The sequence below is a fragment of the Myotis lucifugus genome, unplaced genomic scaffold, assembly GCF_000147115.1.
Source record: "Myotis lucifugus unplaced genomic scaffold, Myoluc2.0 scaffold_124, whole genome shotgun sequence".
Lineage (NCBI taxonomy): Eukaryota > Metazoa > Chordata > Mammalia > Chiroptera > Vespertilionidae > Myotis > Myotis lucifugus.
In genome coordinates, this window is record NW_005871172.1 from 1,646,642 (window position 1) to 1,663,523 (window position 16,882).

Genomic DNA, 16,882 nt, shown 5'->3' on the forward strand with positions numbered 1-16,882 from the left:
AGTAAAGAGCTTTGAAAGAAAATAGAGGACTTCTGTGTTTTTCTTTTCTTCGTTGTTGTTGTTTAGGGTCATCACACAGTTGCAGGGGGTGGGTGGGTTTGGCTTGCTGGGTTTTCTATTTTACTTCATGCAAGTCATGCTAAGGAACCCCTCCACCCCCCCCTCCCCCAGGAAAATAAAATTTTCAAAGAAGGAAAAGAAATCCTCTATGGTCAGTTACCATTTGGCCGTAGAAAAAGCTACGTCCGTCCTAGTACAATGCCTGGGCCACTCGGACTCGTCCGGCAAACCTGCATGGCGTGAATTTACTCTGTCCGAGGGTGAGGAGGGGCTGCAGGTCCACCCAGATGCTTAATAGCCACCAGTGTCCTGGGCCAAGCCGCCTGGTCAAGTCACTCTCACAGCCTCTGTCGGCATATACTTAGCAATGACAGGGCTTTCTTTGCAAAGATCTGTATGTAAAGAATACAATTAACACTTGAGCGTCTCTTCTTGGCTCTCCCATCCCGCTTGGTACTTAGTTTTTAAGGAGGAGGAGGAAAGACAGAACAGCCGCATGCAGAGGCAGGCAGGTTCTTCTCCAGCTGGCTTGGTTTTCCCATGCAGTGAGCCAGCCCAGCACGCCTCTTCCTCTCCCTCCTGGGGACCGGGGAGAGTCCCTAACTCCTCTCCTACTCTGCACATGGCTTATGGCCTGGAATCATCCTGAGAAATCAAGTCCTTGGCGGCTGTCCTGACTCCACGAGAGCAGGGCTGGGTGGATGTGGGTGGGGGCATCCCCCCTTGGCGCCTCCCAAAGACTCTGGCACCCAGGCCTCTGTGGGATTGGGGGGTGGGTACAGGGAGAGAGGGCTCCCCCTGCCCCACACTCCCTGGGCTGCTGGAAGCACAGTAAAGGGACTCTCCTTTCTGCTCTCCTAGGCCACACAGATTGGTCCAGCACTCAAGGTGGAGGAGGCAGGCAGCCCACGTGACCTTACCAGGCAGAGCACAGCCCCTGGGACAGTACCTGCTTCCCCCTCACTCCCCGGACTGCCCCTGCTCCTGCCTTCTAGAGCCTCCCCAGGGGGTAGAGAGGGGGGGAAGCCAGCTGCATTGGGCCTATCCATGGAAGGTGCCAAGGATCGGCCCACCCCCTCCCAGGCCGGCAGCCCTCCGCCATGCAGCACCATGCGGGGAGCGCTATGCCGCGCTGGGGTCCAAGGGACCTCCAGGCAGGGCCAGGAAGCAGGGACCAGCCTGGGTCAGGTGGGCACACTAAGCACCAGTGACCAAGAGGCCTTCCCACCTCAGTGTAAGCTGCCTCCCCTCTGGGGTTGCCCTGCATTTCGATTTCTGCATTTTCTCCCTGTGTATTGTGGAACCACTTCAAATACTGGAGCACTTGTGAATGGCCACAGGCTACAGCAACTGTTGCTCTGAAAAGCCAACTATCACTGCGGCCCAGCCTTCTCACCCTAGTCAGCATGCATCCCACGTGAGCGTGAGGTGCTCCCACACAGGCACGAGCTGCCTGGCCAGTCCACTGTGCTGAGGATGGCTTTCTCCGCCTTCTGGGCCCTGGGCCGCTGCCTGGAGCCTGGAGCTAGGGTGCTCTGGGCTCCCGCCCCAACCTCTCTCCAGCCCACGCTCAATCAAGCTCTTCCCCAGGTGTCAGCCTAAGATAAGGGTCGGGTAGAAGGAGTCCTTGAGCAGAGGCCTCCGCAGGGCTCAGCCTTCACCAACCACAAGGGGGCGCTGACCACACCCGGGGCCAGGCTAATCAGGGTTGGGGATGGAAGGGGCTGCACAGAGTCCCATGTTAACAACCTTCTCTTGGCAAATTCTCTGTCACTAGCAATATTCTGACTGCAAGGACACTGGCTTCAACCCCAAGCCTGAGAAGGAACCCCAAGGCCTGAAGCCACCTTTTTCTTCATGGTTCCCCTCCCAATGGTCTGTGGATTCTCTTTAAAGGATGCCTTTTCCAGAACATACTAAGCCCACAGGGTCCTGGCCAGGCCAGGCCCGTCCCGTGTCCTCCTCAACCACTAGATGGGAAGATCACTCTGCCTTGGGTCTGACCTGCCTGCCAGAGCAGCCTGGAGCAGTCGAGGCTCCTCCCAGCACCCCTGGGTACCCTTCTGCTTTTAGGGTCATGGCCCGTAGTCAGCCAGCCTGTCCCCAAGCCCTTCCTATCCCTTACGTACTGATCTTTAATATCAACCCACAGCTGCCTGGACCTCACGTTCTCACTGCCAGCCTACATCCCACTTAGGAGAGAGGAAGTCAGATCCCGAGGGGCCGACCCTGGGGGCTCCTCCTGCTCCCTGCCCCCCATCAGTGTGCCTGCCTGCCCCTCAGCGCCCCTCGCCCACCACCCCGCCCACCCATCTGCAGGAGCGGGAGGTGAGGCGGCCCGGTGGATGCAGTGCCCCAGCCTCCTCTACATACCCTTTCTCATTCCTCCACCAGGTGGGCACGTGTACTCCCCAGTTGATAAGAGGAAGCAGGGTCCGTATCTCTCGCGGGTGCCCGAGCGCGTAAAGGGCAGGCCCTCATCGGGAGTGAGGGCCTGGTCTATGTGGGGGCAGTCTTCGTTCGCCAGCGCGGCCTTCGCCACCTCCCCATTCAGTTTGGAATCTTCAAACATATAAGCAGAAGCTATTGAGACACTGAAAACTGTTTAGTGGGGGGGACAGGCCGGAGGTGGGGCATTGGCAAAGGGCAGCCCATCCCTGAGAACCAAAAAGTGAGGGGCCACGGAGGGAGGCACGAGGCTGGGGTTCCGGCTCATTCAGGCTGCCCACGGGCTGCCCGCAGTGCTGCGAAGGAGGGGCTCCTGGGTTTGCTCAAAGTTTGCAAAAAGATGAGTTGGCGGGCCCAGCAAGCGCGGTGCTGGGGGCTGGGCCCAGGGCCCAAGGCCCAAGGCTGGGCCGATGAGACAGATGGTGTGGATGCGGACATGGAGAGAGGGCCAGACACAGAGCTCAGGGAGAAGACAGACAGACATGCTGAAACACTGCAGTCCAGAGAGGCAGCCTTTCCTGACCCCTCTGCTGCTGACCAGAGCTGAGCGGCCTCCCATCCTTATCCAGCTCAAGCTTCTCTAGCCCCAACCAGACCCCATCCATCACCTCTACCTCAGCCCCATTTGGATCCCATCTGCTCACTCACTTCACGCTGCCCACCACGCACATCCTATCTGACCACATAGCCTGCCCGCCCCCCGTATGTATCTAATCTGGTCACTCTGTATGCCCTGCCCCCCATGCAGACTAGGCATGGCCACACAGCCTCCTCTGTCCCAATCTGACCAGTCAATCTGCTCCACCCTCCACAAAGACTTAGGCTGGTCATTCAGTCCGCCCTGAGGCCCACACAGACCAAGCCAGTGGCTTCCACTGCGCTCCACACCAAGCAGGCCTGGTCAGCTCGCACAGGCACGACAGGGATGTTTGCATGAGGCAGTGACAGCGGCCATGAGTCGGGAGGGGCTCCCATTCTTCTGTCTCCTCTCAGCAGCATCCCCCGAGAAGCAGAGCAAATGGATGTGTAAAGACAACAGCAGCGGATGGACTCAGGTGGGAAGGCGAGTCTTGGCCTCTGTGGTAGCCTGAGAAGGAACCTGGGGGGCACCTTTTGGGGGGGGAGGGCAAAGTGTGGCCAGAGTAGGGAGCTCACCCTCTCCCAAGTCCAGGAGCATCGCCATGGACACCTCTGGACCTGGCGGAGGTAGCGCTGTCTGGCCTCTGCCCCGCCCACCACTCCTGGGGACTGAGCCTGCCCCACGCTCTCTGCTCTCAAAGCAGAATCTTCCTGGCCAGGGTGGGGCCCACCCAGTCCCCACAGTGGGCACCCTGGCTTTCTCAAAGACTTCCTCTAGGGTGAGCGCCTCCAGGGGAGACAGACCCCACCGTGAGTGGACCACAGGAGGGGAGGCTCTTGGAAAGACTACAGGGGGAAAAGCTGGAGACAGTCTCCTCCCGATTTGACCCTCTTCCGTGACCCAGTTCACATCATGTAACTACACGCAGAGGTGATCCTCTTCCGCGGGCACACGCTCAGTATGCCTGCGGGCGGGATCACGGCCGTGTGCACATCATGTCACTACAAAGAGGCAGTCAGTCAAAAGTGAAATGGACCAATCAGGTTTATTCGTAAAGCAAATCCAAAAAAAAAAAAAATCCCATCATAATTTTGGAACTTAAAAAGTCTGCATACAAGATGGAAAGCAGTTCACGTACAGTGCGTTTCTCCACAGATCCCAGGGGCTTCACTTCCCGCTTTACGCTGAGCCAGAAGGGCCAGTTACCAAGGTAACTCTGACACCACGTGACTGGGGCTGGGCCTCTCGGGTTGGGGGGCTGCCTAGCACTTGGGGCGTGTCTGCGGGCACACACCTGTGCGTACAGACAAGCCCGGTCCTGCCTCCCACTCTGGCTGGCCCCTGGCTTCCCTCCCAAGGGTCTCTGGGCTGAGGGAGGAGGGTGGTGGGGAGGGGGGGCGATATAAGGGAGGAGGATGTGGAGGAGGGTGTGAAAGTCGGGGCCCATAGCACTCTGCACACATTTTCCTCCAGGGGAAACAGCAAGTCCTCCCAGCAGCGTCTCCATCTGGGCCATCGTCTGTCAGTGGAGGTGCCCACAGCCTACCGTTCTTGCCCAGGGGCGGGTCAAAGGTGGGGGGTGGAGCCCGAGACTCCTCTGGCTCTGAGTGCTTCCTCCCCACCCAACGGCTCTGCCCCCCAGCGCCAGGCCCCTGGAGCATCCAGCTTCCACAGGCTGGTTTTCCCTGCAGGGAAGGGAGCGGGAGCAACTGGCAGGGATCCCTGGGTGGGTGAGCTGTGCACCCTTCCTTCCCTGAAGGGACCCCAGGACACACCTGGGTCTGCTTCTCTCAACCATGACTTTGAGGAGGGGCTATAATTGGGTGAGAGTGTTTAGGTCTTGTTCTGTGAGGGAGCCAGCCTCCCTGGGCTGTTGGTTTATCTGCAGTTTGGGGTGCTGTCAGAAACGGGGAGCATTCTCCCTCCCCAGCTCCAGAGGGGCGGCTAGAAGAGAAACAAAGGAGGGGCCAACTCTCCAAACCTGGGGAACCCACACAAAAGGCCAGAGGGTCAGCTCTTCCAAGATTCCCCCCCTGATGCCCTCACCCCCGCCCCCTTGCATGAGATGGCCACCAGGAGCCTCGGTTCCCACCTGCTCCCCAGAAGGTGGGGAGACCTGCCTCCCCGGCCCAGGGCCCCTCAGCCCCACTAGCCCCGCGGCTTGCGATGATGAAATGGCAGCATGGGCAGCGGCTCGCAGAGATGGTTTCCAGGCTTTGAAATGGGCTGAGATAGATGAGCGTCCGCGAGAGGGTCATTTTTTTTTAAACTTTGGAGCAAGGAGAACCCGGTGTCAGGGCCCTCAACCAGCAGGGCTGGCTTTTTCGCCCTCGTCTCCAGGCACCACCGACGTACTTACTGTTCAGACCAGCAGCGGGCGCCGGGGGCGCACACAGGGCTGGGGCGGGGTGGGGGGTTGCTGGGCATTTCCTTGGGTTTAGCTCCAAGGGGTCTGCCCAGGAGGGGGCTCAGGGAAAAAGTCCCAGGCTATCGGGGGACAGTCTGTGAGAGACAGGAGCAGGGTACAGTCACGAGAACCGGCACAAGTCATGCAACGAAACGAGGAGAGAAAAAGAGAGAAACATGATTAGTGGAGAGAGAGAAAAAGAGAGAATATGAAAAACACAGAAAGAACACCAGGCCTGGCCCTCAGAGTTGCGTCATTTTTCGGAGCCTTCCCTCTTAGCCCGCTTGGGGGCCACACGGACCCCACACGGGCCCCAGCTGCCCACCCTGACCCTGTATCTGAGCAGAAACTTGATCAGCTCATGCAGAGGGGCCCTGCCCACCCTGCCTGGTCACCTCTGCCCCAGGGGTCACTCTCCCGGCCCCGGGCCAGCACCACTCCCAGCCCTCTCTGCAGACAAGCACGGGAAGGGAGGGCCGGGAGCGGGGCACTGTGGACTTGCTGCTCAGGGGACAACCTCCCACTGCCACCCCACAGGTGACCCAGAGACTGCAGTGGGCTCCCAGGGGGCCCGGGCAGGGTCTTCGCTGGGGCCTCACTGCAGCTCTGTGTGCCTGTGGGCAGGAAAGGGGGTCTGGCCACCACCTCTCCCGCATGCAGGCCCCCCTGCTCACCTATGGCGGGACCCCGTAGTCTGGACACCACATCATAGAGGACTGACCCACACCACAGGAGCAGAGAGGGACAAGACATACGTGAATGGACGTGAGCAAGTGAGCTGGGACCCCTGGCTGCAGAGGGGAGTGGGGAAGGCCCTTTCTGGGAGAGGAGCAACTTCTCCTGGGCTATGTGCCCCAGGCAGCCTCTGATGATGTGGGGTGACCTCCTGGCATCCCTCTGTAAGGTCCTTCAGCCCCCCAGGACAAGTCCCCCCAACACTGAGGCCATGCCAGCCATGGTACAGAGGAAAACACCAGATCATCCTTCACAGACAAGGGACCTGAGGCTTGGGGAGAAAGCAGACGTAGAGGGGAGGGAAAGGGGCTGCTGGCAGGACTGGGAGGCCTTGCTGGAGTCCCAGGGATCCCGCCCTGGTAGGGGAGGTGCCCTCAGAGACCAGCATGCGGTACTCGGCCCCATCCCAGCTTCTAAAAGAGGAAATGGAGACCCCGGGGTTTCCCTGAGGCCGCTCCCCTGCCCCTGGGGGTGGAGTGAGGCTGGAAAGACCTGGGGTGCTGCATCTCACCCTGCTCAATCCTTGCAGGGCCAGTTCTCCACCCATATTTGCCTTCCTTTCCTCTGGCCTCCCCACTCATTCATGAATGCATCCCCAGCCCACACCCATCCAGGTGCATAGCTGAAAGCAGAAAAGGAGGTGAATGGGAAGGGACTCAGGGAGGCAGAGATGGGGACACATCCCTAAGGACCACACCCCTCTCAGTGACAGTTAATCTGGGTCTCACATGCCAGCTGTTGGAGGAAGGGGTGTTCTGGTGAAGCTCAGAGGAGGTCTCAGAATCAAGGCGGGTGGGTCTGGACATTAAAACAGCACCGGCCGGGGAGGGGAGTACTTGGGCAGGGGGTAGAGATCCAATGTGGGGAGGGAGGGGAAAGGCAGGAGGAGGATCCCGGCAGCTGGGCTCCAGAGGACAGGCTTGGGAGGGCCCAGAACACCTTCTCAGCCACAGAGACTGCTCCTGCCGGAGCTCTGGGTTCCTGAGGCCCGGGGCCAGGGCCGGAGGCTGCAAGGGCAGGACTGCCATGGCCGTGGGCCTGGGGGATCCCACAGGGGTGCATGGGCTTCCCAGGTCTGGTGCAGCATGGGAAGAGGGCTTGTGTCCCAGGACTGGCTGGTGTACATGTCAGAGCACAGTCTGCTCTCTGTGTGTGCGCATGCATGTGTGTGTATGTGTGCATGCATGTGTGTGTGTGCGTGCGCTTAGCACACGAAGAATACTGGCATTGTCAGGGATGAGGACAGTCGGTGCCTGACTGGAGTGAACTGGGGATCCTTGACAGGGTGGCCTGGGCGCCCATGCTTGGGGCACCGATATGGAAAGATCCAGTGTGGGGGAGATTGATGGAAGGGCCAAGTAGCACCATGGTGATGCCACTCAGGCTCAGCTCTTCCTGAGGGGCCTGGAGTAGAGCTGGGGGCTAGGCTAACCTGGACCCTCTCCTAGAGCCCCAGGAACTTTCCTTGTCATGGTGGTGGCTCCTGAGGTCAAATAGCTAGTTAACCCAGAGCAGGGAGGTGGGGCAGGAGCCATGCCTTGGCAGGGAAGCCCAGCTCCCCTCTGGCTCCTATTCCAGCTCCTGCCACCCTCTGGCCAAGCCCAGGACACTAACCAAGTTCCTTTCAGGTGCCTACAGGAATCCCAGGAAAGGGAAAGGTATGGGGACAGGAGAAGGGGCTGGAGAGCTCCCATGGGCAGAGAAGTACTGCTCTGGGCAGCATAGCTGTGGAATAAAGCCGGATCGTGAGCAGGATGGGGCGGTTGGGTAGAGAGAGCATCAGCAGGGAGAAAGAATCAATCATACGCTGGGGGAGACCACCCAACCTGGGGGAAACTTGCTCATCTAGGGCTGAGCTAGCCTGCAGCCCCCTGCCAGACTTTGGACCCGGGGTCTCCCTCACAAACTAAATGCTACCTATCACTCATTCAGCCCCCTCACCCCACGGAGCTTCACTCAGTGCTGTATTCTTCTCTGGGTCATCCATTCCCTTGAAATCCCTGTGTCCACAGAATAAGTCGATGGTATTCCATGGGTAGAGGTAGACTATGGGCTTTATATCTTCGGACCAGAGCCCCGTGATCAACTTTATGTGCTATGTGCAGGTTCTCATAAAACTGAGATAGTCCCATAACGAACCACTAGCCATGGAATATTAGAATATATCCCACGGTGACTAGTATTGTTTCATGCCCCACCCTCCCCCTCCCCCCTCCCCGACCCCCACCGAATTCATGGGAAAGTGGTTGGGCACTGGTTGGGGTGTCATGTATTGCTGCTGCAGTCCCTTCCATCGGAAGTGGGGAGAACCATCGGTGGGAGGTGGTGGCTGGTCTGTAGCGCTTTCGCCTAAGCTGCCCGGGGTGGTGGCCCCGCTAATCCTTTGCTCACCAGCCGCTTCCATCAGAAGACCATCGGAAACTCCCACTCAACCATCAACCCAAACAGACAATGTGAAAGCTAGAGTCACTCCAACAGTTTCTAAAGATAAACGCTAAACTCTAGAGTGATGGTAGAAGATGAGTTGGTTCAGCATGCTATGGGGAAGTAAGCTTGTTACGGAGGGCTGGAGGCGTCTCCTAGGACACACCTGGAGCCAGGCAGCCCGAATCAGAGCACGAATTCTACTCGGCTATGGAGACAGGCTCTGTCGGGGGTGAGCATCCTTGCTACTGCCTTGGCAGGGACCCTCCTGCCAGATCCCATGCACCACTTGTGCCGTCTGCACAGCCTGAAGGGAGCCGTGTAAAGACCAAATCAGAAGCTGTCTGCCATTTCCAAATCACGCCCACCCCCTGCCCGGCCCGGACACCAGGTCAGTGGCCTGAGTCAGAGACTCACGCTGGACTCCTGCCCACCGAGCAGCAGCTCCCGGGCTCCTGCTAAGAGAGTCCTCGGCAACCTCGAGGGCCATGTCGTCTCTTCAGAACCTCATGAGACCAGCGCGTCAACCTCCTTACCCGGGGCCACCAGTGAGGTTCCTCTAGCTGGCCCTCGCCTCGTGAACTTGGCTGCCCAGCATCTCCCTGGGCCCCCAGGCTCCACACCTCAAGATTGAGTGTGGGGGTCCGGGGTTGCCCCATGGAACTAAGGAAGCAGTCTGACTGAATCTGGAATCATCGCTACAGGGGGCAGAGGTGAAAGGTCAGATCGACATGCCTCTAAGAGGTTTCCTACCTGCTCTGTTAATTTCTAAAATTTCTTCCTGGGCCAGCGGGCATGTGTCACTCTGAGTACTGTGGTGTGGAGAGTTTACGACAGATTTACAATAATTGGGAGATCCCAGCTGCGGCGGCCGTGGAATATGCTTCTTTTTTTTCTTTGGTAGTTTCTGCTTAGCCATGGCTAAGGAGTAGTACATCCCGAAATTGTTCACGATGACGGGCACGGGCATGGCGATGGTCAGCACGCCCGCCAGTGCACACAGTGCTCCCACCAACATCCCGGACCATGTCTGCGGGTACATGTCTCCGTAGCCCAGTGTTGTCATGGTGACCACGGCCCACCAGAAGCCAATGGGGATGTTCTTAAAGTGGGTGTGCTCACTGGCACTGGGGTCATTGGGCCGGGCCCCTATCCTCTCAGCGTAGTAGATCATGGTGGCGAAGATCAGGACACCCAGGGCCAGGAAGATGATCAGCAGTAGGAACTCGTTGGTGCTGGCGCGGAGCGTGTGGCCCAGGACCCGCAGGCCCACAAAATGCCGGGTCAGCTTGAAGATGCGCAGGATCCGCACGAAGCGGACGACGCGCAGGAAGCCCAGGACGTCCTTGGCAGCCTTAGAGGACAGGCCGCTGAGGCCCACCTCCAGGTAGAAGGGGAGGATGGCCACAAAGTCAATGATGTTGAGCGAGTTCTTGATGAACTCTACCTTGTTGGGGCAGAAGACGACACGCATGAGGAACTCGAAGGTGAACCAGACCACGCAGACGCCCTCGATGTAGGTGAGGAAGGCCTCCGTCTCTGCTTCCCGGTAGTAGCGCACTTGCGTGCCATTCCGAACATTCTCGATCTCCGTCTTGTTCACAATGGGGTTGAAGCGCTCGTGGGTCTCTAGGCAGAAGGTGGTGATGGAGACCAGGATGAAGAAGAGGGAGGCCAAGGCCACATACTGTGGGGGAGAAACACAGTGTCAGAGGGCAGGCCCTCCCACCCAGAGCAGAGAAACTGGGGGTGCCTTTGTGTTGGGTCCAGTCAGATGCCAGGTCAGGGAAGACGCCAGCACAGTGACCCTGCCAACACAGGGCCAAGCTAACATGCCACTCTTCCTTCCTCCGGGCACGGGGTAAGGACGCTCAGGGAGTTAAAGGGTTGTGGCAGAGATTCCTTTGTTTTCACAAACATGTTTCCTTTCCTCTTGGATGTGCAGCTAGCCTACATTTCCCAGCCTCCCTTGGGTTAGATGGGGTCAAGTGACTGAGTTCAGGCCAGTGGACAGTGAATGAAAGGGGTAGGCATTAATGCCAGGTCTAGCTCATAAACCCTTCCTGCTCAATCTTCTATGCTCTTTCTTCCCCCTTCTCCACCCCCCCCCCCCCCCACTTCTAGCAGTGCCACCAGGAGGAAGGAGCCTGGGTCCCTGAGAAGAAAAACCACTAAATACTCTCGTTGAACTATTACTTGAGTGGGAAATATACTATTTTTTTTAAATATATTTTATTGATTTTTTACAGAGAGGAAGGGAGAGAGACAGAGAGTTAGAAACATCGATGAGAGAGAAACATCGATCAGCCGCCTCCTGCACATCCCCCACTGGGGATGTGCCAGCAACCCAGGTACATGCCCTTGACCGGAATCGAACCTGGGACCCTTCAGTCCGCAGGCTGACGCTCCATCCACTGAGCCAAACCGGCTTCGGTGGGAAATATACTATTTTGTTAAGTCACTGTGGTTTGGGGTGGGGAGATTGGTTAAAGCCTTTAGCCACACTGACTAATAAAAATGACCAACTTGCTGGGCTGAAGTTGGCAAAGAAATGAGAGGGGGCAGCTACGGTGGTATCTGGCCACATCTCCCATCTTTTGTCTGTACTTCACTCACGGAATCTCTTTCAGGTTCTATCCTATCTAGATCTAAAGAAGATGTTCACCTGCCTCAGGGCCTTAGATGACTTTTTTTAACTGCTCCCTCTATCCTCCTAGGAACTCACACACCCAACATGGAAGTGAGTTCCCCATCCTTGGGGGTATTCAAACAGAGGCTAAATGGTCATTGTTAGAGATGCGGTGCCAGTTCTGGAATCAGGAGGTGAACTGGACAAGGTATCCTCAAAGGCACATAAACCATAGGGTCTGCTTCTTCCCTGCTGCCTGCCAGACCCAGGGTAGGGGTGTGGGTGGGAGAGAGGAAGAAGCTGTTAGGATGCTGGGGCTTTTCAAACATGTGTGAGTACCTGCTTCTCTCAGACCCCATCAGTGAGAAGGAAATGGCCAGAATATCCCAGTCTGTCCAGAACCACCTGCTCTGTCCCTGAGCTCCTGGAGAAAGGTTCAGGAGACCCTTTGGTTTGGTCTGGTGGCCCCATATGATGACCCCTTGAGCTTCTTGAGCCCATGGCAGACATGGGAATCCAAGGAAAGAGAATCAAGTAGCTGCCTGAGCTTCAAACCCTCCTGCTCAAGACTGAATTCCAGGCAAGGTCTCTTCTTACAGACTCCAGGTGGGTCCCCCGGAACTCTAACAGACCATGGCCTCCTTAGGCATTGCCCTGGGCAGGTGGAACCCTGGCCAGTCAGCTCTCCTCCAGGGGCCCAGCAGGTCAGTCTTGCCCGCGTGTTCCTGCTGCTCCCCTTCCCTCTGGACCCTCCTTCTCTCCGCTTGGCCAAGACAGACCATGGCCGGAGGCAGCCCTGGGCTACAGGCTGGAATAGGTGGCACCTTTGGTCCACAGAGGTGCCCTCATAGATAACTTCAAGGAGTGCCATGGTCTCACCCTGTATCTTCAGCAGGAGGCAGCCATGCTGCTTCTAGTGATTAGGTTGCATTGACGCCCACCTCCACCTGTTGTTTTTGGGGTGTTTTTTTTGCGGGGGGAGGGGGCACACTGGAAGTCCCAGAATAGCCCTGTCTGGTTTGACCATGACCCAACTGGAAGGGATCTAGAAGCCCAGAACTATGTGGACCTTCCAAGCCACATTCTGGGTGGGGAAGGGGAGAACTAAGGGGAAGGGACAAAGGCAGCATCTCAGATTGTCAGCATAGAGAAGCCGTCAGAGATTATCTGACCCAAGACACTACCTGCTACAGATGGGGAAGCCTGTGGCCCAGAAACAGGAAGAGATCTGCCCCAGGCAATCATTATGGGATGCCGATAGGTCTGTAGGCTTAGAGCTCTGAGCAATTTGCAAAAACTTTATCTAGACTACTAGAGACTGATCCCTATGCACCCTTCCTCCATTCACCCATGCTTCCTTCATTTTATCTACCCATTATCCATCTTTCCTTCCTTCCTTTCCCCTCCCTTCCATCCACACATCATTCACCCTTTTCCCTCCTTCCCTCTCTCTCCCTCCTTCCATTCCTTCCTCCCTTTTCTCCACTTCTCTCTTCCATCCAACAGGCATGCATCCATTCTTTCTTCCTTCCCTTCCTCATCAAGCGCCAGGTTATGCCCAGCACAGAGGGGAATCCTCAGGGAGGAACCCTCAAGGAGGATTCCAGCCCAGGCCTCAGGGAGCTCCTTGCCCAGCGGAGGGTAAAGGACACTCATAGAGGCAATGCGGTGGCCTGGAAAGGTGAGCCCCTCAGCCCCATGAAGTGGTGAGGCTTGGACAAGGTGGGACAGGGTAGGGACTTAAACCAGGTCTTCCAACTCCAGAAACAGCTCTGCGAGGGTCCGGACAGTGCCGCCCTGGGTCACCACAGAGGAGGACCAGGAAAGCAAAGTGGAAGCACCTGACAGAGGTAACTTCCAACCCAGGTTTACCCAGCACTTTCCACACCAGAGTTGCCAACGCTCTTGGAGCTAAAACAGCCCTGTCTGCTGGGTATTTGGTCCCAGGTTCCCTCTGGAGGGCCCCGTCTTGGAGCTTGGCATTCACAGCCCACACTCCCCACGGGCAGGTCATGCCCCAGCCATACCCACTTCCCTGGCCTTTGTGAGAGAGGGATGCCAAGAGGTAGGGCCCACTGTACCCGTGGGCTCCCGATCCTGGGCGATGGCAGAAGGGAAGAGGCACCTCTCCTCGCTGCCCCACCAGCCATGGCATCACCCTCCTAATCTGACCCACATCCATCCTCCTCTGTCCCCTCTGCTTATATGTGACTCTCTCTCAACAGGGCTACTGCCACCAAAGCTAACAGGTTTTAGGCGTCAGTCTTGGCCACCAGTCCAGCCTCCAAGCCAGAGGGAGCAACTGGCTGGGATCCCAGCTCTGCATGCCGCCTGCCCGTGCTGCCCACGGAGAAAAGCCTGACTCCTCAGCCGGGCATGAGCTGCTGTGCCCTGGCCTCCCCGATTTCCTTACATGCACCCAATGTTCTTGCCAGATGCACCCCTGCCATTTCTGACCCCACACCTCCGTGTCTCCCCATCTCCGCATCATCACACCTGTTGTTCCTTCCACCAGAGTGTTCCTGCCCATCTTTCTCTGGAAAAACCCCTCATCCTTCAGCACCCCAGGAAGTAGCCCTTCTGGGCTCTTCATTGCAGCTGAGACCCTTACGAGGCAGCAAATAAAGGGACTCCCCAAGGAGCCTCTACATTCACCCCCGGGAGACTACATTCACCCCCGGGAGACAGCCAGCCTGTCTCCAACTCCGCTCATGAGTGCCCAGGGAGGCTCATGGGAATAGCCCAGACTCACTCCCAGGTGCCCCACAGGCCCCTAGAGCTGTCATCCCATTTGCTCCTCTCACAGGACAGGTCTTGATGGGGAAAATGAGGCCCAGAAAGAGGTCAAGTCTTATAAAAACTCGGGGAGGAAAAAATCCTTGGTTCTCAGCCATCAGCGGAGATCCTGTCTAGATTCCTTCCTCTCTGGGCCCCAGAGCCAAAGGAGTGGGGATGGGGTGGACAGCAGCAGCCAGGCCTGGAGCCAGACACTAGGCCTTCTTCCCAGGGAAGCTGGCAGAGGTGGGAGCCGGGCCTCCCGCCCTGCCTAGGCTCCCTGGTGCCTTCCTTTTGGCCTGAGCTGCCAGCAGCCTGGTCCTTTGTCACAGGCAGAGGCCCAGCAACACCCGGGTCCAAGTGGGCTCTTAGGAGGGCTGTGGAGGAAGGTGCCCTGGTTGCTCAGACCACATTCTCCGAAGCCTAGAGACTAGCAGGGCAGTCACGGTGCACAACCAGCGCAAGAGCTCACATCCCGCTGAGTCCCCGGCTCCCTTCTGTCCAGCCTCAGGGAAGCTGAGCGTAGGAAGGAGAGAGGAGGACGCTGCCCAAGCTAAGGGCCTCTTCTGCGCCTTAATCCTCACACACCCAGTCAGACAGGTGGCTGTGCTACGTTGTGCCAAAAAGCGAACCCAGGTGCAGAGAGGTTCAAGGACCAAGTGTTGAAAGCTAGGCTTGGACCCGAATCGATCTAGCTCCAGAACCTAAGCTCTTTCCACCACTAGAGTGACCACAGCTCTTGGGGCTAAAAACACAGTCCTGTGCACTGGGGAGCTGACCCTGATCATGTCTGAATGGTTCATCTTGGAGGTTGGCACCCACAGCCCAGACTATTTGAGGGCAGGCTATGCCCATTGCCAGTGACGAGAGAGCCGGGATGCCTGGACCCACAGGCTGGAGCCCAGCCACACCTGAATGGCTCTTGGGCCGCTTTGCCCAGGACTTGGTAGTGCCTGGGGCTAGAGCAGCCCCGGGGGCTGGCGTGCAGCCACACCTTGCTCAGGGAATCAATGCTGACAGCAGCCTTGGATGGTCTAGCCTGCATCCCCACCTGGCCCACTTCCTTGAAGACTCAGAAGGCAGGTGGAAGATGACTTCAACTTGTTCAAGAAGCTCAGCCAGAGGGAGGCGGAGAGAATTTAAGGGGAGGGGAGGATCTGGGATCAGTGGACCCCTAGCAGGGAGGGAACCTCTGCCTAGCAGACCCAGGGCAGCAAGCCTGGGCTGTCGCTCCCTGTAGGGGCTGCAGGCAAGGGCAGGGCTGCACCCCATGTGAACTGTCTGCCTCCCAATCCCAGTCACCCAGAGGACAGGGAACAGTCACTCACAGACCACAGGCATACAACTACCCAGAGTACATACCTTACCCATTACCTAAGCACATACACTGTGCTTGTGGCCACACAAGCTACAGCACAGTGTCCCGCCCACACACACACAGAGAACACAGGGCCCATGGAGCATACTGAAACATATCGCCGCACACCAAACACACACACCCAGGTGCTGCACTGCCAGGTGCACGCCCTGCACGCTCCACACAGCACTCGCGCGTGTACACTCAGAGCAAACGGAGGATGCAGAAGTGGTCACCACACAGCACACCCACTACAGATACAATAGATCCCGGCATTGCCACTCAGCCGGCCCCTCCTCTGCCCACTGCACCCCCAGGGGTATGACTGACTCAGTCAGTGTCTGTCTCTTCAGCCTGCCTCGCCTCTGCCCTCAGCCTGCCTCCTGATCTGATGGTGCCAGTTCCTGGATTGCCCATCCCTAGGGCCTGCCCATCATCAACAGGCTTCCTGGTTTCCCGCCACCCACCAGACCTGTCTCCTTTCCCCAGCCCACCCCTGCAGCATCTGTGCCCCCACAGCCAGGATCCAGGCCAGCTGTGAGGCCAGTCCCTCCTGGGCTGCTAGCTGGTGAGGGGGCACAAAGGGAGCTGTCACCCAGCCCGGTCACCTCAGCGACCACCCTGTGAAATTTCAAGACAGTAATAGGCAAGATCTCCTGATAATGCAGCATAAAGCCAAGCCAGTAGTTTCTGGCTCCCCCCCCCCCCCCCCAGAACCAAATCACAAACCATGAGAGACCCACCAATTGTGTTCTAGAAAGTGTAGCCATGGCAACGAAGCAAGGCATCCCATTTCTATAGTAACCAGGGTGGTGAGGCTGTTGGCTGTAAAGTCAAACAAACCTACTAGCGATCTGTTGACTTAAGAAGATGTTTTATAAATCACCAAGTTATTTTTATCGTAGCCCCACCCTTGAAACTATAAATCAGTAAGGCAATTTACTATCTATTAAAATGACCAATATGTGCTATGACTTTCATTTATAAATTATTTATGCCGCAGTCATCTTTTTAAAAAATTGTACTTGCTTTTCAGAACTGTGCAGGGGGCGGTTCGCTGTGGGGATCTGCGTTCTTGCAGTTTATTCCAGAAACAAGGCGATGGCGGGACAACGTCCTGGTCTGGCCGCACACTCGCCCTGTGACTCTGGCAGGTTCATTCCCCTCTCTGGGCCTCAGTGTCATCACCGGCAAAGTGAGAATTGGACTCGGTCCCTGCTGAGGATTCCGAGACTCGGCGAGGTCTCAGGCAGTGGGGCTGGTCGGGGAGCCCTGGCTGGGCTCCAGGCCCCGGGCCCCAGAGGCTCCAGGTCAGCTTTTCCGTCTAATTAAACCTGCCCAGCGGGGGTGTGCAGCATTTGAGTCAATCTGCGTGGAGTCAGTGATGCAGAGCAGGCGGGATGGCCAATTGGCCTAAATAAATTGTCAGTTGAGTTGAGTTTGGAAACCGAATTAGACTCGCCTGCC

The 16,882-nt window shown here is 57.4% G+C and overlaps 1 protein-coding gene across 1 annotated transcript in view; it reads right to left on the reverse strand.

The window, feature by feature from the left end:
• Nucleotides 1-216: 216 nt before the first annotated feature.
• The window catches only part of KCNC1 (potassium voltage-gated channel subfamily C member 1), a 41,020-nt gene continuing 24,354 nt past the window's right edge, over nucleotides 217-16,882 (reverse strand). Inside the window, 3 exon segments of the mRNA XM_006093821.3 lie at nucleotides 217-452; nucleotides 2,434-2,622; nucleotides 9,408-10,341. Coding sequence (XP_006093883.1) covers nucleotides 388-452; nucleotides 2,434-2,622; nucleotides 9,408-10,341 — 1,188 coding nt within the window. The 3' untranslated portion in view covers nucleotides 217-387.